The following is a 21,938-nucleotide window of genomic DNA, read 5'->3' as shown; positions in this document are numbered from 1 at the left end:
CACTATTGCAATCCCAACATTAAATTATAATGAAACATTAAAATGGATATATGGTGGTATTTTGTGTAGTAGAATGTTATAGAAATAAAAAGACTATTTACTCTATATAGTTTATTATGAATGAATTTTCTAAGTATAAGTTTACTATGGAAAGAAAAGTGAATGATTATATTTGGTATGATTCAATTTTATATAACGTTCAATAATGGGCAATTATATTTTAAATGGAAAGAACTATAAGGTACAACAATATAATGGTTTCTGTTGAAGTCAGAATAGTGAATTTTTTTAGGGAAAAACTGTATTGGGAGGAGTTCATGACTGAAAAGGCTTACACAGGAATCTTCCAAAGTAAAATAGTATTTTCTTTCCTTTTTATTTTCATGTTTTATTTAATTAAAAATTAAAACAAACTATATTTTTTTCATTATACACACCAATCTAAGTTCCCACTCCCTCTCCTCCTCCCATTCCCTCCACATACATTCCCACCTCACCCCTAGCCACTGTTCTGAGATGGCAAAGCTCATTGCTTTGAGGAAGGTCCAAGGCACTCTTTTTTAATTTTTAAGAATTGTTTTTTATTTTTTATTTTGTTCTCTTTTTTCAAGATAGGGTTTCTCTGTAGCCTTTGAGCCTGTCCTGGAACTAACTCTTGTAGAGTCTTTGAACTCACAGAGATCCGCCTGTCCCTGCCTCCTGAGTGCTGGCATTAAAGGTGTATGCCACTACCGCTGGCAGTATTTTCTTCCTTCTACTAGCTGGTAGCTGCACGGGACCTTATAGTCATTTGTTTTTTCTTTATGACCAGTTATTTATTAGAGCATACATTTATCTTTCGTGTTTTGTGAATTTTATTTTAAAATGAAATATTTAAACAGTTATTAATCCTTTAATGGAATTTCCCTTGAAGACAGGATTAAGATGTGACTTCCCTAGTGGCAAGCAGATCAGGATGGAGAGATGGCTCAGGGGTTAAGAGTTCCTACTGTGTTCTAGAGGCCTTGAACTTAGTTCCTAGCACCCAAGTCAGGAAGCTTACAGCCATTAACTCCAGCTCCAGGGGACCTGAGGTCTTCTGGCCTCTGTTGATACCCACCCATGCATGTGGCATACATACATGTACATAATACTCAAACACATAAAACAACAATAATAAAGTAGTATAAAAAAGAAGAAACAGAGCTACTTACTACTTGTCTTGGAAATTAAAATTTCACAGAATCAAGATATCAATGTCCAGATTTTTTATTTGTAATATGTAATATCTATTACATATATGTATGTGTGTATATATATATCCAAAGCTATTTATAACATTTTTTCTGAGCTTTTTTCCCCTGTGTATAATAGACCTTGGCTCAAGGGACATTTATTGGCATTAAACTAGGAACTTGGTGGCAGAGATTTTGATGTGGTTGAAATCCAGGCTTCATAAATTGTCATCTTAAATTTCTGAAGTTATGCTTGTCTGCCCTTTCAAAACAGAACCCCTTCAAAACATATTTAAAATAGCAGCTATGAATTTGAATCATCATTTAATGTATTTTAGGTTAATGTAACCTTGAGCAGTATTCCTAAACTGGGGTTCAGTTTCTTCATTTATAGTATGTAAATAATATTACTCTTGTTGGCATATTGAGCACCAAGGACCTTGTTATGAGTGTAAAGAGTATGACTTACTTTGTACATGTCACAAAAGAGTGGTCATGATATGAAATTCACTTTCTTTAATGGACTTAAAGTTATTGGTAATCAGTCAATTCTCTGAACCTCACTAGTGATGGAGGAGGGTCATCTGTCTATGTGTTACTTTCATTGGTTAATAAAGAAACTGCCTTGGCCCTTTGGTAGGACAGAAAATTAAGTAGGTGGAGTAAACAGAACTGAATGCTGGGAAGAAGGGAAGTAAGGCAGTCGTTATAGCCCTCCTCTCCAAGATGGATGCAGGTTAAGATCCTTCCCGGTAAGCCACCACCTCGTGGTTCTAAAACTAACAATTGTATGCACTGACAATTTTCTTTTGTCCACTTATCCTGCTCATTTAATTGGTAACACATAGGAAGCTAATGAGCAAACATTTGATTTAATTGTGTTTTGCATCTATTTGATTTAAAGGGAAAACTAAACAAATAGCTAGTAGTTGACATTCTATTTGCATTTCAACACATAAACAGAAACTAAGGCTTATGAGCTTATGACTTTCCAAATACTCAGCATCTATCTTTATTGAAAAAGAAGTCAGGAAATCAATAGAGTATTAACCACCATTGGAGAAGAAGGTAGATAATTCTAAAAGACGCAAAACCTAGTGAGGTGGAATTAGAAACACTTTTATAGTTGATGCCCTTGCCTCCTGTTACCACTGAGGGCTGTGCGGATGCCCAGGGTCTGGTCAGCCACCTGAGACCATGTTGGTGTCCCAGGGCAATGCAGCAGAGGCAGGAGAGAAATATCACACACAGACACACACACAGACACACACACAGACACACACACAGACACAGACACACACACACACACACACACACACACACACCATGTCCATCAACTGAGGGAGGTGGAAGAGCTGACGCTGAGGTTATAAGAGCAGGAGAGCTGTCCCTTCCCCCACCCCCTAGTACCAGCTGCAGCACCCTGGAGAGTGATCCCTACACCTCAGCTGGGCAACACAGTAGCTGGTCCTGAAGGTATAAGTTGGGAGAGCAGACCCTGAGGATGTGAAAACCTGAGAACTGACCCACCTCTTGCTCATTGCTGTGAGGGGTGAACTAGTCAGGGAATGCTGGAGAGCTCACCCTAGTGGTGAGTCTCCCCCAAGTTGCTTTTGGTCATATGTTTTATCACAGGAACAGAAATTCTAGCTAGGATACTATTATATAATACAATATTTTATATTTTAAAATACCTAGGAATAAAGTTAACCAAAGGAGTGAAAGAGCTCTATAATGAAAACTCTAAAACATTGATGTAAAAAATTGAAGATATCTCAAAACACCCATATACAAAAAAATAAAATAAAATAAAAATTTTAAAATAGAAATGATAAATATTTACAGAGGTCATATATTTAACCTGATTTAGAAATTATACAATGTAGCTGGCTTTAGTGGCACATACCTTTAATCTCAGCACTCAGGGAGCAGAAGCAAGTAGATATATCTCTATGAGTTCAAGACCATCCTGGTCTATGTAGTAAATTTTAAGCCAGCTGGATCTGGAACCAAAGCCAGATCAGCCATAGTGAAACTAAAATTTCAAAACAAAAACAACATAAAATTTATATATGTATCAAAACATCACATTTTATCCATTATTATAATTAATATAATTTTTAGATATTAATTTTTTAAATTAAACAAAGTAAAACATCCAGGAAACCAAAAGGTATGCACCTCACCTAGGCATCACAAGAATCAACCCTGTTGGTGAAGTGTGGTGAACCAGCCCTTAATGTGTGAACATAGGAGAGTTGTCCCCATTATGCCTCTGTCTTGTGGCTGCAAGGTGGGGAGAGATGCCCCCCCCCCCGTCAATACCTGAGGCAAGTAGAAAAGCTGGCCTTGAGGTCCTAAGAGAGAGCAGGAGAGTTGTTTCAGCCCCTCATCAGCTGCAACACTTGGGAGAGTGCCTCCTGCACCTTGCCTGGGCAACACTGCAGAGCTGACTGTGAAGGTGTAGGTGTGGAGAACTGACCCTGAGCGTGTGGAAGTGGGAGAACTGCCCCTGCCCTTTGCTTAGTGCTGCAAGGAGTGAACTAGCAGGGCAGTGCAAGAGAGCTCGCCCTGGTGATGAAGATGGAATCGCTGGTGGGCTGACCACCCCTGCAACCACCCAGGCCCAGAACCAATGTTATATGTTTGTCCACCCCAATATTCACCCCATTTCTGATCTGTTGGAGCGTGGGGCTGGGGTGAGGGTTAGTCCTGTGGACCCAGGGCAGCAGGATCTCCACGACACAGAGCAGAAATGGAATGTCTATAACAAGTCCCAGTGGGGCCTCAAACCAGACCTATGAGTCTTCGTGATGAACACATGCATGTAAAGATGTATGGATAAAGGTGTTTACTGTGTGACTTTGTCACACTACAGCTTCCACGATAAGATTTTCCCATTCTTTCTTTTTTTTCTTTTTTCTCTTAAATTTTATTTTGTTTTATGGGGTGGAGTTTGCAGGGGCACAGGGGACAGAAGATGGGTGGAATGGGATTCATGATATCAAAGACACAAAGAATAAATAAAAACAAAGTTTAAAAACGCTTTTAAGAATATATATTCCAAAAAGTCATTTTAATAGTATAAAGGACTAAAACCCAAAGTTACTTTTGTAGTTTCCAACAAGTTAAAATTTTACTCATATACTCCTTTATCTTTCTGGGTAGTTTTATGTAAAGTACTGTTGTAGGTGTTGATGTATAAGGGCGTTCCTGTTTTCCAAGGAGAGAAAGAGAAGAGAAATGTATATTGCCTATCACATAATTTCATTTAATCCTTAATGGCATTTCTTTGTATGTTATTATTTCTAATTATTTAAAACTAAAAATATTAGTCACTCAGAGCTTATCTGTTCAGAATCACCAGCTCATAACTAAAACATATCTGTGAATTTGTATATGTTGGTATGACTTCACAGTCATATTCTTCTGCTGCAGTATGTTTCTTTTTAAAGAAAAGAAATCTATTGAATTATTTATATTTAAGTGATTGTGTTGTGGTATATATGCATGTGAGTATAGGTGCTTTTAGAAGCGAGAAAAGGGACTATATCCGTTGGATCTAGAGTTGCCAACTGTTAATGAGTAACTTAATATGAGTGCTGAGAATTTGACTCGGGTCCTCTGCAAAAGCAGTGTGTTAATTTGCTTTACATTGCTATGATAAACACCTACCAAAACCAATTTTTGGAGGTAAAGGTTTATTTCATCTTACAGAAAAGTAAGGGCAGGAATTGGAGGCAGGGGCTGGAGCAGAGAGGATGAAGGAACAGTGCTTACTGGTTTGCGCCTCTGACTCACATTTAACTACCTTTCCTTTTTTTCTTTTTTCTTTTGTCTCCTTTGGAGTTTTTCAAGACAAGGTTTCTCATGAAGCAATAGCTCTCCTGGAGCTTGATTTATAGACCACCCTGACCTCAAACTCACAGAGATCCACCAGCCTCTGTCTCCTGAGTGCTAGGATTAAAGGTGTGCACAAATATCACCCTGCTTTAGCTACCTTTCTTATGCATCGAAGAACCACCTGCCTAAGGATGGCACCTCTCAATCAGTCATTGATCAAGAAAATGCTCCCACAGTCTTGCCTACAGATCAAGATGTTGGGCTTTTTGTTTCTCTTCACAACTATAGCTTATGTCAATCAAAAACGAAAAGCTAACAAGGGCAAGCACCCTGCAGCTCTCTGCATCTCTGCATCTCTGTGGCATTCTTCCTATACTCACCATGCATTTCTGGAAATCATGAGGAGCATGACTGACTGTAGTTTATTATAGATTAATGTGTCATATAAAATATAGTGATAGGTCTTTACCTAACCAGTGCATTTCTTCCTTTCTCTTCTTGTAACTTACTTCTCAGAGAGCAGTGAAATTGCTCAGTGAGTAAAAGTCAGTATCTCTGCTTTAAAACTCTTGTGTTTTCCCACTGCACTTAGAGTAGGGCTCCAACTTTTTTAAATTGATTTTTATTGAGCTATACATTTTCTCTGCTCCCCTCCCTGTCTCTATCCTCCCCTTCAACCCTCCCCCAAAGTCTCCATGCTCCCAATTTACTCAGGAGATCTTGTCTTTTGCTATTTCCCATGTAGATTAGATCCATGTATGTCTCTCTTAGTGTCCTCATTGTTGTCAAAGTTCTCTGGGATTGTGATTTGTGGGCTGGTTTTCTTTGCTTTATGTTTAAAAACTACCTATGAGTGAACACATGTGATAATTGTCTTTCTGGGTCTGGGTTACCTCACTCAATGTGATTTTTTTTAGCTCCATCCATTTGCCTGCAAAATTCAAGATGTCGTTATTTTTTCTGCTGTGTAGTACTCCTTCATAGTGTAAATGTACCACATTTTCCTTGTCCATTCTTCAGTCGAGGGGCATTTAGGTTGTTTCCAGGTTCTGGCTATGACAAACAATGCTGCTATGAACTTGTTGAGCACATGTCCTATGGCATGATTGAACATCCTTTGGATATATACCCAAAATTGGTATTACTAGGTCTTGAGGAAGGTTGTTTCCTATTTTTCTGAGAAAGTGCCACACTGACATCCAAAGGGGCTGTACCAGCTTGCATTCCCACCAGTAATGCAGAAGTGTTCCCTTTACCCCATAACCTCTCCAGCATAAATTGTCATCAGTGTTTTTGATCTTGGCCATTCTTGCAGGTGTAAGATAGAATCTCAGAGTTGTTTTGATTTGCATTTCTCTGATGACTAAGGATGTTGACCATTTCCTTAAGTGTCTTTCAGCCATTTTAGATTTCTCTGTTGAGAGTTTTCTGCCTAGGTTTATACTCTTTTTTTTTTAGTTTTTTTTTAATTTAATTTTATTTATTTTTAATTAAAGATTTCCACCTCCTCCCATCCCCCTCCCCCCTTCCCCCTCCCCCTCCCTCTACAGTCCAAAGAGCAGTCAGGGTTCCCTGCCCTGTGGGAAGTCCAAGGTCCTCCCCCCTCCATTCAGGTCTAGGAAGGTGAGCATCCAAACAGACTAGGCTCACACAAAGCCAATACATGCAGTAGGATCAAAACCCAGTGCCATTGTCCTTGGCTTCTCAGCCCTCCTTGTCCGACGTGTTCAGAGAGTCTGGTTTGATCACATGCTCCATCAGTCCCAGTCCAGCTGGCTTTGGTGAGCTCCCATTAGATCAGCCCAGCTGTCTCAGTGGGTGGGCGCACCCCTCGCAGTCCTTTTTTGGTTTTTTCAAGACAGGGTTTCTCTGTAGCCTTCTAGCCTGTCCTGGAACTAGCTCTTGTAGATCAGGCTGGCCTTGAACTCACAGAGATCCGCCTGCCTCTCCCTCCTGAGTGCTGGGATTAAAGGCATACACCACCACTGTCCGGCTGGATTATTTGTTCTTTTGATGACTAATTTCTTGAGTTCTTTGTATATTTTGGAGATTAGACCTCTGTCTGATATGGGGTTAAGTGAAGATCTTTTCCCGTGCTGTAGACTGTTGTTTTGTATTGTTGGCCGTGTCCTTTGCTTTACAGAAACTTTTCAGTTTCAGGAGGTCTGTGTCTGAGTTTTGCCAGAGCTAGTTTCCATCAGCTCCTGAGAGCCAATTGCTAAATTTTCGGAATTTCTGAAATTATCAGTTGTTTTAAAATTAGATAATGTGATTGTAGGTCTTATCTTGATTCTACATGCCTTTCTCGTTTTTTTCAAACACCATCCAAAGAACCAAACGAAGAATTCAAACCACATAAAAGCTGTCAAACTTGGAACAAAAGCCCGACATTTGACATCTATGCTAGTCACTGTGAACCTGGTTTTATTATTGTGAGAATGACTGGTTGCACCTTCATTCCCAGGATAGGCATTAGTTTTTTTTAATTTCTCTGTAGATGAATTTCTGATAGGGAATTGTTGAACCAAATTTGATATGAGGTCCTAGGAGAGTCCCCCTAAGTCATTTGCTGACGTCAGAGGGTTACCTTACATGTCCCTTGTTGATCTGCATTTATCAGTTCTATACCAGCTTTTGCCACATCTACATACTCCAGAAGGCTGGAGCATTCTGTTTGGACTACCTCTAGATAAAACATTATTTCTAGGAATGTCTTGCCTATAATCCCTTTTCAGATGACCTTGTTTACCACAAGTACTGAAAGAAGTATAGCAGCATCAAGAAGATTCTGAAAGGATAGCATTACACTATCAAAATTTAAAACATGACCAAAGATTGATGGTCTAACAACTATAACCCTAGAACTTAGTAGAATTAGGCAGTACATAATGAGCTCTTGCAAAAGAATGAAAGAAAGAAAGAAAAAGAAAGAAAAAGAAAGAAAGATCCATTTATTCTTTGTCAATCTAATCCTTTTTTTGTGGCTATACCTTACCACAGTCCATCCCTGTGTCGAAGGTGATATGTAGACAAAGTTGCTTGTTGAAATTATTCGTGTTAAAAATAATAATAACTCAATTATCCATTGATAGGAAGCTGATTAGATTAATTCTGGCATGTTCAGACAATGAAACACTCTGCAGCTATTATAAAAATAAAGATGCAACTGTTTATATAACAAGAGGGAAATAATTTTAATTTGTTAATGGGAGAAAAGCAAGCTATGTTATACATGTATGTAATATATATACCTTTTGTGTAGGACAGGGGAAAGTAAATAGAATGTAATTATTTTATAGAAAAAATATGTAAAGTATTTTTTATGCAGAAACAGTGGCAGGACTCAGAATTACTGAGTAGTTAGGAGAATTTTCTCCAGAGACCAGGGGCAGATGTGTCAAACTAATGATATAGTACACTTTCAGTCATTCCTGTGAAGGACTTGAAAGACCTTTTCATACATTCTGAACAAATGGCATTCATTCATATTTCATATGTGTGTTTCCTGTAGATGCCAGAAGAGCAAGCATTCTGTGTCTTGGTGAAAATCATGGATAAGTATGGATTACGAGATCTATATAAAAACAATTTTGAAGATCTCCATTGCAAATTTTATCAACTTGAGAAACTAATGCAGGTAAGGAAAAGCAGGAAATTCTATCACCCACAGGTTTGTTGTTATCAAAAATCCCTAATATGAGCAATAATTAATTATGAAGCTTTAATGAATACAACTGAAAATGTAAATAGATTTATTTTATTAATGCTTTTGACTTTTCAGACGTAAAAGTTACTTTTTCTGAAAAGTCAGTGTTTCTTGTACGATTTAAAAGTCAAATAACTATATTTAATTAATGAAAAATAAGTTGGGCCTAATAATCATTTAGATACTTTATTTAAACTATCAAGTAGATGTGTTTGGGTCCTTTTTGAAGTAATAATTTTGTACAATAGTGTGTGTGTGTGTGTGCATGTGCATGTATGTGTAGATGTGAATGTGTGAGCTATTTAAGAAGAAAATGAACATGATCTTTTCTGTGTCTTTGCTTCTGTTTCTCAGTAGTTATGGAAATGTTTTGTGCTTGGCCTCTCAGGCCTTTGAAAAGCATTTGCATGTTTAATTAATGAAAGAGTAAAGGTAGCCTAAAGGGCTTGTTAGAAGCTAGTTATCTTTATTATACTCTTGCATAGTTTTACTTTTTCATTTTTCATATAATCAAGATTGGATTGTTAAAGATATATTTTATTTTTTTATTTACATGACTATATATATATACACACACATACATACATACATACATATGCAAATGTATTTGGGTGTCCAGAGAGGGCAGCAGATCTGGAGCTAAAGCTGCAGGTAGATGGTAGCTACCTGACTTGAGTGTAGGGAACCAAACTCAGGTCTTCTGGAGAATCAGCAAGCGCTCTGAACTGCTGAACCATCTCTCCAACCCACAGATAGGTTTTAATATCTGGTTATGCTTTGTGGTTTTCCAAGTGTTCAAGAATATTTTAAAATACTATATATCTTAGATAATGTTGTTTGATGATTTATAAGGTAAATATATATTTTGTTTCTAGGTAAGTCGGAGGTGAATCCTGTGTCTTACCTTGGAGTCACAATTTTCATTAGAATGCAGGTGTTCTGAGAGAACAAGATTTCCCCAGGAAGCAAGAACACTTGTGTTAGCAAGGATAATCTTTGTTATAAGTCTTTGCTGTCTGCACTCATCTGTCATCTGTTCAATTCCCATCTCCTGTCATCACTTCTGTACACTGACAAACCACAAATCAGTGCTGGAATACAATTCAGATACAACAGAGAACTTGATAGAAATTGCAGTTGTTGAAGAAATAAAGCTTCTTCAACAATCGTCCTCCTAACTCTTTTATTTTGACTTTTAGGAACAACTGCCAGACCTGTACAACCATTTTTGTGATCTGAACCTAGAAGCTCATATGTATGCATCCCAGTGGTTCCTCACACTTTTTACTGCCAAGTTTCCTCTCTGCATGGTGTTCCACATCATTGACCTACTGCTGTGTGAGGTACAGTGGCCAGCTTTCATACTTGTAGCAAACTAGCAAAGTCTACTTAAAACAAGTTCTTTTTTCTCATACTTTTCTTCTTAACCCATACTCACAGACCAAAATTTCATTTGAATTTTTAATAGAGATTATGTAATTTTATTATTTGTTAGTAATAAAAACATTAAGACTTATGTAATTCCCACAAAATAAAATTAGATGGTTGAATTTGTGTAATTATATTCCTAATAAGCCTATATCTGTGAATAATATATCAGCAGTGTAACTTTTAGAAAGGTTAAATAAATGAATTTAGAGCCAGAAGTTTTTACTGTTAATGCACTCTTATTACATCACGAAATATGATTGAGCCCCCCATGCACCCCCAGTAATTAATTCCTTCATTTGTTAGCTCCCTCTGTGTGTATGGTATTTTTGGTTCCTCCAAGAGAGAAAACTAATACAAATTTTGGACCATGTAATCTTCCTTCTTTTCCTTTTCTTCTTCACTTTCTCTTTCCTTCTTGCAATAGTAGGATTCAAACTTTTGGCTTTGTGCATTCCAAACATGTGTTCTGACACTGAATTACAGTAGAAAGTGTCAAGAATTCATTTTCAAAAATTCCTTTGGTGTTTGCCTTTGTTTACTCTATTCTTTACAGTTCCCTTAGTTCAATATATTCATTTTCTTTGTTTTCTTTCAGAGTGGTGGTGTGAGGGTTGAACCCTGCCTTATTTATGCACATATTCTACCACTGATGTTCAACCCCATACCCACTTTTTCCTTTTAAATAATTTATTACAATACACATCTAATATTGTATTGTCTGTCAAAGTGCCTGACAATTATCTTGAAAGGTAGTTTGATGGGCCAGGCATATGGTGCACACCTTTAATCCCAGTACTCAGAAGGCAGAGTCAGTAGAATCTTTATGAGTTACAGGCCAGCCGGAGCTACATAGTGAGATTCTGTCTTAAAAAGAGGGAAGGGTAGCTTGCTTGATGAAAAGAAAAATATATATTTAAATGTAAGTACAAATGTACATAAATGTAAGACTACATTTTAATCATTTTAGACATTTAAATGTACATAAATGTAAGACTACCAATTTTAATCATTCTAGACATTAGTAATTTGACTTTAAAAATAGTATTTGTATAATCTAAGTGTTATTTCTCAGCCTAATGAGAAACATTTTATATGCAAACATTGCTGGACTTTTGTTCTCAAAGGTCCTTGTTATTAGTTGCATAGCATCTGAAATTGGAAAGCATTTTGTAGGCAAGGAAGGTTTTGAATAGTTTCTGAGGTATTTTTATAAGGAAGATCTGAGTGCTTTGCTAAATTTACAGAAAAAGATTTTTACTCTTGATTATGTAACAACTATTAATGCTAATTGATAATATATTCATTGTCCTTTTCATTTTACTTATAAATTGGTCTATAAAATGCCATTTTAAATCCAGGCAATGGTGGCACATGCCTGTAATCCCAGCATTTGGGAGGCAGAGGAAGACAAATCTTGTGCATTTGAGGCCAGACTGGTCAACAAAGCTTTCCAGGGTAGCCGGGACTGTTAGGCAGAGAAAACTTGTCTTGAAAAACAATAACAACAAAAATGCCATTTTAAATGTAACCAGTGAGAGAACACAAAGAAGCTAAAACCTTCTTCAGTATATTATGATCACAATAATGCACAAAGAAAACTTGGGCATTTATGGCCTTTGCCTGATTATCCTGAATGGTTTTGACCCCTTTTTAAACAGAGTACTCTTTTAGAAGAAACCAAATTCAGATGTTTGAGTTCTATAATTTTAAAACCAGCTAATATTCATAATTAATTCTGCTAAGTCTTCATAGGCTCTCCCAGGTTATACACTGAGTTAAGGATAGTATTTCATGAAATGAGGAAAGTGACTATGATATATTAATGGTTTCGTATTTTATTCAGTATGAACTTGAAATTACTTACCATCACTTCATACTGTTTTCTTAAAGAGTTTATCTGTGTTCATACTAGATTAGTTTGTGATTTTCATTACAGAGGTTAGTGTGCTTAACTGTTCTTCTGAATGGATTTCTCTATTGCTTCTGGTAGATAGTATTGCTGTAGTGTCATTTGCTGGATAGATGATGTTCTGAAATTGTCTCCTGAGCTATGACGCCTGGCACTGTTTGTGGGTCTTCTGGAATCTGGATTCACATTTTTTTTGTGAAATTTAATCATAAAGACACTTTAATTTCTAATGTTGAATACTAAGAAAATCACTTTATAGTAAAGAAATGCAAACAAAATTTAAAAGCCTTCATGGCCTTTGTCATCTGTGATCACAGTGGACGATTGCAGTTAATAAAACCACCAGATGTTTCATTCTTCTTTTTAATTTATTTATTTGTTGTGTTTGGGGTTTTTGCCTGCACCATATACATGTATATGCCTGGTACTTGTGGAGGCCAGAAGAGGGCATCAGATCCCCAAGGACTGGAGTTACAGGTGATTTTAAACCATCATGCAAGTGCTGGGAATTGAACCTGGGTCCTTTGGAAGAGCAGTCAGTCCTCTTAACCACTGAGCCGTCTCTCCAGCCAGATGTTTTATTCTTTCACCTTCAACTTATATTCTGAAGCTGCTTTCTGTTTTTAATTATCATACAGAGTAATTTTTCATTATTATATTTTAATTCATTGGTTTTTTAAAATTCTCCTTTATTTTTCTTTAAAAATTCTTTTCTTCCCTCTCATGGACCCTTTCTTTGTGAGACTGGGTTACCTCACTAAATGTAATAATTACCAGATTTATTAATATTACCAAAAGTTTCATTTTTCCTTATGGCTGAATAAAAGTTCATTGTGTATATATATTTTTATTATCCATTCATCTGTTGATGGACTTCTAGGTGGGATACACTTCTTGGTTATTGTGAACAGTGCCTCAGTGAACATGGATATGCAAGTATCCATGCTACTATTCAGAGTTTTTAGGATGTACCTCATAGTGGTAGAACTGAGTCATAGGAAAGTTTTAGGTTTAGGTGAGTAGGAAGCCTCCTGTCCAAATTTGCTTCTCTGTTGCTATGATAAACGCCTTGACCAAAAGCAACCTTTTTACGTGGCTTACACTTCCTGATCACAGTCCATCACTGAGAAAAGTTAGGTCATGAACTCAAGCAGGAGCAGAGGCAGGAACAGAGGAATACTGACTTGCTCCCTGGGTTTTGCTCAGCTTCCTTTGGTATACAGCCCAGCCCTACTTCCCCAGGGATGGCACTGCCTGCATGAAAACGCCCCAATTGCTGACATTCCCATGACATTTTCTTTTTCTTTTTTTTTATTGAGAAAAAATTCCGCCTCCTCCCAGCCTCCCTCTCCTCCCCCCTCCCCCTACTCCTCTCCCCATCCCCCTCTCTTCTCTTCCTCTCCCCACTCCTCTCCCCCTCCCTCTCAAGTCTGAAGAGCAGTCAGGGTTCCCTGCCCTGTGGAAAGTCCAAAGTCCTCCCCCCTCCATCCTGGTCTAGGAAGGTGAACATCCAAACTGGCTAGGCTCCCACAAAGCCAGAACATGAAGTAGGATCAAAACCCAGTGCCATTGTCCCATGACATTTTCATGGAGGCAATTCCTCAGTTGAGGTTTCCATTTGCCAGGGGGCTCTATCAGTATCAGACTGACCCAGCCAGCACACTTCCAGTGATTTCCATACTGTCAGCACTACTTTACATTCCCAGCTGTGAATAAGTGTTTTGGTTTTTGTCTCCAGATCCTTGCCAGCATTTATTTTATTAATGATGGCCATTCTGACTGTAGTGAGGTAGACTCTTAAAGGAGTTTAAATTTGCATTTCTCTGGTAGGTAAGGATATTGGATATGCTTTATAACTTTATTGGCTATTCGGTTTTTTTTCTCTTTTAAGAAGGGTCTCTTCAGTTTATTTGTCCATTTATTGATTATTTATTGATCAGCATTTTTGTTTCATGCATATTTAATTCTTGCAGTTGTTTATATATTTTAGGTACTATTACCATATCCAAATTTGACAGAAATTTTCCCCCATTCTGTGGGCTGTGTTTTCACTGTGTTGATATTTCCCTTTCCTATGCAGAAATTTTGATTTAATATAATCCCATATTTAGCATTTCTTATACTGTTGGAATCCTTTTTAGAATGTTCTTGCTTTAGCTGTTTTAGAATGTTTAAGAACATTACCTTTGTCCTAATTTATTTTCTCATAGCAGGTTTTAAACTAAGGCTTTTGATCCATCTTTGTTTGTTTTTGTGTGTGATATGTAGGCGATAAGGATCTAATTTCATTCTTTTGTATGTGGCTATCCAGATTACCAGCACTATTTGTTGAATGGGGTACTTTTTCTTTAGTGTATTTTTTGACTCTTTTGTAGATAACATTAAATGGTCAAAAATGTCCATTATATAATTATATAATTATGGATCTTCTCTTCTTTTCTACTGGCCCACACGATTTCACGCCAGTCCTTTGCTTTCTTTGTCACAATATTTCTGTGGTATAAATTTGAGGTCAGGTGTTGTCATAGCTCCAACAGTGTTCTTTTTGCTTAGGATTGCATTCGCTATCTGTGTCTTTTGTGTTTACATATGAATTTTAGAATTATCTTTACTAGTTCTATGAAGAATGTATTTGTGGGATTGCATTTGAATCTGTAGATTAATTACTTTTTGCTAACAAAGCCATAATTACACATTCTGCTAGTCTTGGAGCATGGGTGTTTTTTCTGTTCTATAGGTTTCTTCTTCAGTTTCTTTCTCTGGTGTCTTAAAGTTTTCACTTCAGAGATCTTTTACCTTACTGGCTAAGCTTATTTCTGTACCTGCATATAGCTTTTCAAAATGTAGGGTAGGTTATAGTCGTAGCATCATTATTTCTAAGGAAGAACAGAGTAAAGTAGCTTTTCAAAATAAACTCTGTAAGAAACAGCATTGTAGTGTGCTCAGGATGTTCATTCTTTCCACTAACTCATCTTTGTCATCTTTGTCAAGGATTATTTTGCAAAGAAGCTTTTGAATAAACTTTGACTTCCTGCCTGTCTGCTTTTTCTCTTTGCCATTTTCCTTCTTCTAGTTAATAAAATATTTATAGCAAAAGCTATTCTTTTCTATGTACTAAATATTCTAGTTGAAGAACTGGTCTTAAATAAACTACATACCTGATCTTTTCCATATCTTTTTATAAGAAAACAATACAGATCTTGATATTTGTCAATTAATATCTGATTGCAAATGAAAGGCTAGGAAATTCTTACAAAAACATTGGTTTTTCAAAGTCATTCTAGCTAAAAAATATTTGTGAGTAAAGAATTTTACTCAAAAATCGTAGTATAAAGTAAAAAAGAAAGATATTGAGTTTGTCTTTATACTTAAGGAGCTGATCATCATGTCATGTGTTCCTCTTTTATACTGAAGTTAGGATTATAAAGCTAATTTAGCAGAAAAAATCATTTTGTCAGTACAACTTGAGATTTTAAAACCTCCCAGTTATTAATAATTGTTATTTACAATACTTAAACCTGACTGTGTGGTGGCCTGTGTAGATTCTCTAATTTGGTTGAAGATGTGTGGCAACAGGGTTTAAATAAATTAAGAGTTCTGACACATACTTCTTATACTAAAATGAATACCCTATCTCTAAACTTTTAGCCAGCAATTGAAAGGAAAATCATTTTAACTCACATTTATTAATGTATGTTTTTGAGATAGGAAACCTACACATATTATAGTGCAAATATTGTGCTGTTAACCTACCAAGAATATAATGCTGCATGTTTTGAAATAGCTTTTTGTTAGCATGACAAAATGAATGTTAATTAGGAATACTTGATGATTTTTCACATAAGGTAGTCAACACAAAACAGCATCTCATCTGCATTTCAGACTTGCTTTAGAACCTCTTCTAAGTGTGTCCTGATATCCAATGTACATTTGTCTTACTTGTTTCTGTACTTCTGTAGTCACACAATAAGTTTCCTATATTATTTCTCTTATTCCTGTCATGTTTTTAAGATTCATCTACATTTTTCCATCTAGATATGGTTTGTCTTTCTCATTGTAACTACACTGCCACTTATTCATTCTTCCGTTCCATTGTTGATAGCTTTAGAATTGTTTCCACATTAAAGGTGTAAAGATTCGCTGTGGGTGGTCTGAATCTTCCTTTTGGTGAATAGGCACACACTTCTGTGGATATTTCCCAGAAATGAAATTGCTTGGTTTGAGTGTATGTACACTAAATATGAGTAGATACTGCCAAATGCATTCTAAACCACTATAGCCATTGCCTCTTGAGTTGTTTAATTCAGTTTAAGTACTCCTTGTAACCAAGGGAAAGAGATTTGTTGTGCTTTTTGTTAGCTAATCCTAGGCCAGGTTATAATTCACAAAAATGCCGCTAAATGAAACTCATTTGGAGATCAAAGAGATTAACTTGACTTCTGAAATTCCATAGAGATGGAGTCAGGGCTAGATCTAAAAGCTGAACCACACCTTTCCCCATTGTCTTGAAAACAGATCTTTTTTTGCCACACATAATATATCCTGATTAGAGTTTAATACAGATTGACTCCCTGTTTCTTCTTAGAAAGCAAATGGGCTTCTAAGTGATAATAATCAATAAAGGTAAGATAGGATAAAACAAAAACTGACACATCAGAATTTAATAAAATAAACAGAAGGGCACAAGAAAAAGAGACCCTCGTATTCCCACTCTCAGAAATAACATAAAAACACTAAATTGGAAGCCATATACACATAGGACCTGGTGCTGACCTATGCAGGCCCTGTGCATATTGCTTCAGTCTCTCTGAGTTCATTCTTGCTTTGATCATGTTAATTTAGAAAGCTTTATTTCTTGATGTGCTCCATGCTCTCTGGCTCTTATGTTCCTTCCACCTCCTCTTCCTTAGGATTCCCTGATAGAGACTCCCATTTAGCGCTGAGTGTTCCAGATTTTCTCACTTTATGCATAATGTCTGGCTATGGTTCTTTATTTTTGTTCCCATCTGCTGCAGGAGGGAATTCTCTGATGAAAACTGAATAATTTACTGATTAGTGAGTATAACAGAATGTCATTAGGAGGTATTTTATTGCTTTTTTTTTTTTTTAGAATAATAGTATTTGTTGCAGTCTACTTCCCACTTTCTCTCCTATCAGGTTCAGTGTGGTCGGGTTTATATTGAGGTCTTTAATCCATTTGGACTTGAGTTTGTGCATGGTGATAGATATGGATCTATTTTCATTCTACAGGTTGACATCCAGTTATGCCAGCACCATTTGTTGAAGATGCTTTCTTTCTTCCATTGTATACTTTTAGCTCCTTTGTTGAAAATCAGGTGTTCATAGGTTTGTGGGTTAATATTCAGGTCTTCGATTCGATTCCATTGGTCAACATCTCTGTTTTTATGCCAATACCAAGCTGTTTTCATTACTGTAGCTCTGTAATAGAGTTTGAAGTCAGGGATGGTAATACCCCGGGAAGTTCCTTTATTGTATAGGATTGTTTTGGTTATCCTGGGTTTTTTGTTTTTGCATATAAAGTTGATTATAGTAGTATTTGGTTTTACCCTAGGTTCCTAGGCTATTCTAGTCTCAGATTATTGGTCACCCAAGCAGTAGTGGTTATGGGTTCCATCTTAAGGAGTAGGCCTTAAGTTAAATCAGATGTTGACTGGTTGCTCCCACAGTGTAGTACCACAGTTGCCCTATCATATCTTGCAGGCAGGACAGTATTGTAGATCAAAGCGTTTGTGACTGGGTTGGTTCTTATGTTTCTTTTTTTGTATAAAGCAGCGTAACTTCCTGTACCAAAGATATTAGAACATAGGGGTAAAGGCGCTATGTAGGCATCGGCTCAACTTCTACATGTTCAACGAATTATATAGGTGTTGTCTTCAGCAATGAGGAGAGTACCCTATAGTCTTGGCAACAGCCTGGGTTATTTGGGGATTCCCATAGGACCCCTTTGGCCAACAGCACTATTAAATATAAACCAATCCCAGGACTGAATCACTTTTGTCCCTGTATGGCAGAAGTTACCCTGTTTGGTAACTTCACAGATAGTAGAAGGAACATAGAGACAATATAAAATTAGCTAATAGTTAAGATATTAGATATTGATTAAGATATTGATCCTTTCTGGATACCTTGCTCATGTTAGTTAACCCATATAAACCTCTATAGCTTTAGTTATAAAATAAGACTATCTCTCAGGTCAAGTAAGATTGTAACAGAGTACTTAGCTTTAAATATCCCATTTATTATAAACTTCTCTTATTCTGTGCTCTGCTCATCTATTTAGCCCTTTTAGTTATTTCTCATTTTAAAATAAGCCAGTCATATTAATCTCACCCCCAAACACACCTAATTGAGATATTTTTTGGTAAAAGCAAAATTTTAGCCAGTGGCCTTAATTGAAGTTTCCTTTTACCTTTTTTTTTCCTATTAATGATTTAAGTAGTTCTACAATGTTTTGTTTCCTTCACTTTCCCTTCACCTTTCCAAAAGAAGGAAAGCTGCAGCATTTTTCTTAGTCTTGACAAGACAACTGACAGCTGGTGTTTGAAGTTGACTCTTACTAGATGGTTCAATTTTAAAGTATGAAATATATTCAGCTTTATATAGTAACTTGATATTTCAAGAAATTTAAGGAAATCATTGACCGTTTGAATTAGAGTATGTCTCTAGTGCCTCCCTTATTATAAAAATGATGAGAAAATGACAGTTCTATATTATCGGATTAATATGACTAAGGGCAATTTCCCTTTCAAGGAAGTTTTCTAACAAGAATTGAATGGATTCCTTATATAACATTGTCCCCTTTTAGCCTTTTCAGAATAAGATGATCTAAGGACAGTTAAGACTTCTGGAAAGAATACATGTTTCTGAAAACTCTCAAGAGTTGTTGGTATTAGACCGGGTGGTGGTGGCATACACCTTTAACCTCAGAACTCAGGAGGCAGGTGGAGCTTCATGAGTTCAAGGCAAGCCTGGTCTACAAGAGCTAGTTCCAGAACATTTAGGACTGTTACACAGAGAAACCCTGTCTTGAAAAACAAATAATAAAACAAAGCAAAACAAAAAGAGTTGTTGGTATATATGCATAAGAATATAGAAAAGAAGTGCTTTGTATAAATCAACAACAGTAAAACCTGTATAGGCTTCTTACAGTTTTATTTACCATTGGAAGTTTTGAGAGGCAGAAAAATTTAAATACTGAACTAACATAATTTTACAATGAAAATTATAAAACAAAAACTGCAAAGGCCTCCCATGTTCAAGTGTTAGACAATTTAGTATTATTAAACTCACAGACACAATTCAGCCTTCATCAAAGTATCAAGATTTTCTTACCAAAGCTAGAAAAGTAATCTCAAAAGGAAAAAAAAATGTAAAAAGAACAAAGCTGTAGGTACCACAATACCTGATTTCAAGCCACTGTAGGAACCATAATAACAGAAACACAGAACCAGATACGTAAACCGATACAAATACAGTATGAAACCCAGAATCCAAGAACTTGCCTTACAACTACAGCCCCTTAACAAAGGTGCCAAAAACACATTTGAAAAAAGACAGCCTCTTCAGTAAATGGTTCTGAAACCATAGTGTCTTTCCCTGTACAAAACTCAACTCAAAATAGATAAACAGTCATAATATAACACCTGAAATTATAATAAGAAAATGTGAGTAAAATATTGAAGATTTTGATTTAGTTAGCAATTGTCTGGATAAGCCCAAGAAATCAAAATTGATATTATATATCAATCTAAAAATTATTTGTACAGAAAACAGAAGAGACAACCTACAGAGGAGAAGAAGAGAATAGTATATAGGGATAGGAAAAATTCTGAGGAATAGCAATTATTGATGAAACAGCAGTAGACTCAGGTGCAGCTGCTGTGCCAGTGGAATAACATCATTTACTATTATACATCCAAATGAAACAGTGCCAGGCATTTAGATTTAAATTTATTTATATTAATTTAGTTAAATAAATGTTCTTCAAAGCACCTGTTCTTCCATTTTGACTTGTAATTCCTGACCCTCTCTCTAATGTCAAAAGTAATGAAAGCAGAGGAAAGGAGTAAAGTTATCTGATTTGAGAACCATTAAGATCCTTAAATACGGGGAGGAGTTATGTGGTGTACAGTAACAGGATTACAATTATTTTTATAGCACCCATCAATTGTACACATTAATGGGAGGCAGTATGATATTCCTGTTACTGGCCCTGATTCTCAGACAGTGGCTTGTCTTTTGTGTCCCACTGTATTGCCTCCTGCTACTGCCACCAAATGTTGTTTTTAACTAAATCTCTATCATTCTGTTTATCAATGAGACTCAGGAACCAGAGGCTGGGGTAAAAATCTACTAGCTCAGAGAAGTTGAGGAGCAACTAGTAGTTGTAAATCATAGATATGGGTTACCTTAGGCAAATTGCCCATCTATGGTCCAGTACTATGTGTAGGTAATTGAACTGAGCAAGTCAAATGGCCTTCAATCCTCCTACCAGGATCTGTATATAAAGGCAAAGTTCCTGAGAAGAGACATCTTGGATTTGACAGTGGAAACCATTTCTTGTGTTTCTATAGCTCATAAAGTAGAATTCCTAGTGTTGACTACATTAGAAAGTGGCATTTGATAAACTTATTTATTAAATAAAATTCTCTTGTATCTCAAAGACAAATTATATTTTATATAGGGAGTAGAATAATTGCAAAGCAGGATTTAATCTTTACAATTAAAGTTCAAACCTTAAACTGTTTACTTTGTTCTAAATCATTCCACACTTTTTTTTTACATTTATGTTTTTTTATTTATTTATTTAAAATTTCCACCTCCTCCCATCCTCCCTTTTCCCTCCCACTCCCTCCACACTCCCTCTCCTTCCCTCTCCAGTTCTAAGAGAAGTCAGGATGCCCTGCCTTGTGGGAAGTCCAAGGCCCCCCCCCCCTCCATCCTAGGAAGGTGTGTATCCAAACAGACTAGTACATGCATTAGAATCAAAACCCAGTGCCATTATCATTGGCTTCTCAGTCTGCCCTCATTGTTAGCCACATTCATAGAGTCTGGTTTGATCACATGCTTGTTCAGACCCAGTCCACCTGGCCTTGGTGAGCTCCCATTAGATCAGTCCCACTGTCTCAGTGGGTGGACACACCCCTCGCAGTCCTGACTTCCTTGCTCATGTTCTCCCTCCTTCTTTCTGCTCTTCATCTGGGCTTTGGGAGCTCAGTCCAGTGCTCCAATGTGGGTCTCTGTCTCTATCTCCATCCTTCGCTAGATGAAGTTCTATGGTGATATGCAAGATATTCATCAATGTGTCTATGGGAGAAGGCCAGTTCAGGCACCTTCTCCTCTGTTGCCCACGGACCTTGTTGGGGACATCTCCTTGGACACCTGGGAACCCCTCTAGAGCCAAAACTCTAGCCAACCCTAAAATAGCTCTTTTAGTTAAGATATCTTCTTCCCTGCTCCCATATCCACCCTTCATCCATCTCAATTATCCCATTCCCCCAAGCTCTCCCCAAACTTCTCCCTTCTCTCTCCCCCTCTCCCCTTCCCCCCACCCAACCCCCAAATTTCCAATTTTTGTCTGGCAATCTTGTCTCCTTCCAGTATCCAGGAGGATAACTATATGTTTTTCTTTGGGTTCACCTTCTTATTTAGCTTCTCTAGGATCATAAAATATAGGCTCAATGACCTTTGTTTATGGCTAGAATCCACTTATGAGTGAGTACTTACCATATTCCTCTTTGGGTCTGGGTTATCTCACTCAGTAAAGTGTTTTCTTTTTCCATCCATTTGTATGCAAAATTCAAGATGTCATTGT

The 21,938-nt window shown here is 36.8% G+C and overlaps 1 protein-coding gene across 4 annotated transcripts in view; it reads left to right on the top strand.

The window, feature by feature from the left end:
- Rabgap1l (RAB GTPase activating protein 1 like) overlaps positions 1–21,938 on the top strand; it is a 599,727-nt gene that overhangs the window by 366,390 nt on the left and 211,399 nt on the right. For all 4 annotated transcript variants that reach the window (XM_075988370.1, XM_075988369.1, XM_075988371.1 and 1 more), the window contains 2 exons: positions 8,569–8,694; positions 9,963–10,106. In XM_075988370.1, coding sequence (XP_075844485.1) covers positions 8,569–8,694; positions 9,963–10,106 — 270 coding nt within the window. The remainder of the gene's footprint in view (positions 1–8,568; positions 8,695–9,962; positions 10,107–21,938) is intronic.

The sequence above is a fragment of the Microtus pennsylvanicus genome, chromosome 10 (assembly GCF_037038515.1).
Source record: "Microtus pennsylvanicus isolate mMicPen1 chromosome 10, mMicPen1.hap1, whole genome shotgun sequence".
Classification (NCBI taxonomy): Eukaryota; Metazoa; Chordata; class Mammalia; order Rodentia; family Cricetidae; genus Microtus; species Microtus pennsylvanicus.
Note: the sequence above shows the minus strand (reverse complement) of the source record. Positions and strands in the feature narration are given on the sequence as shown.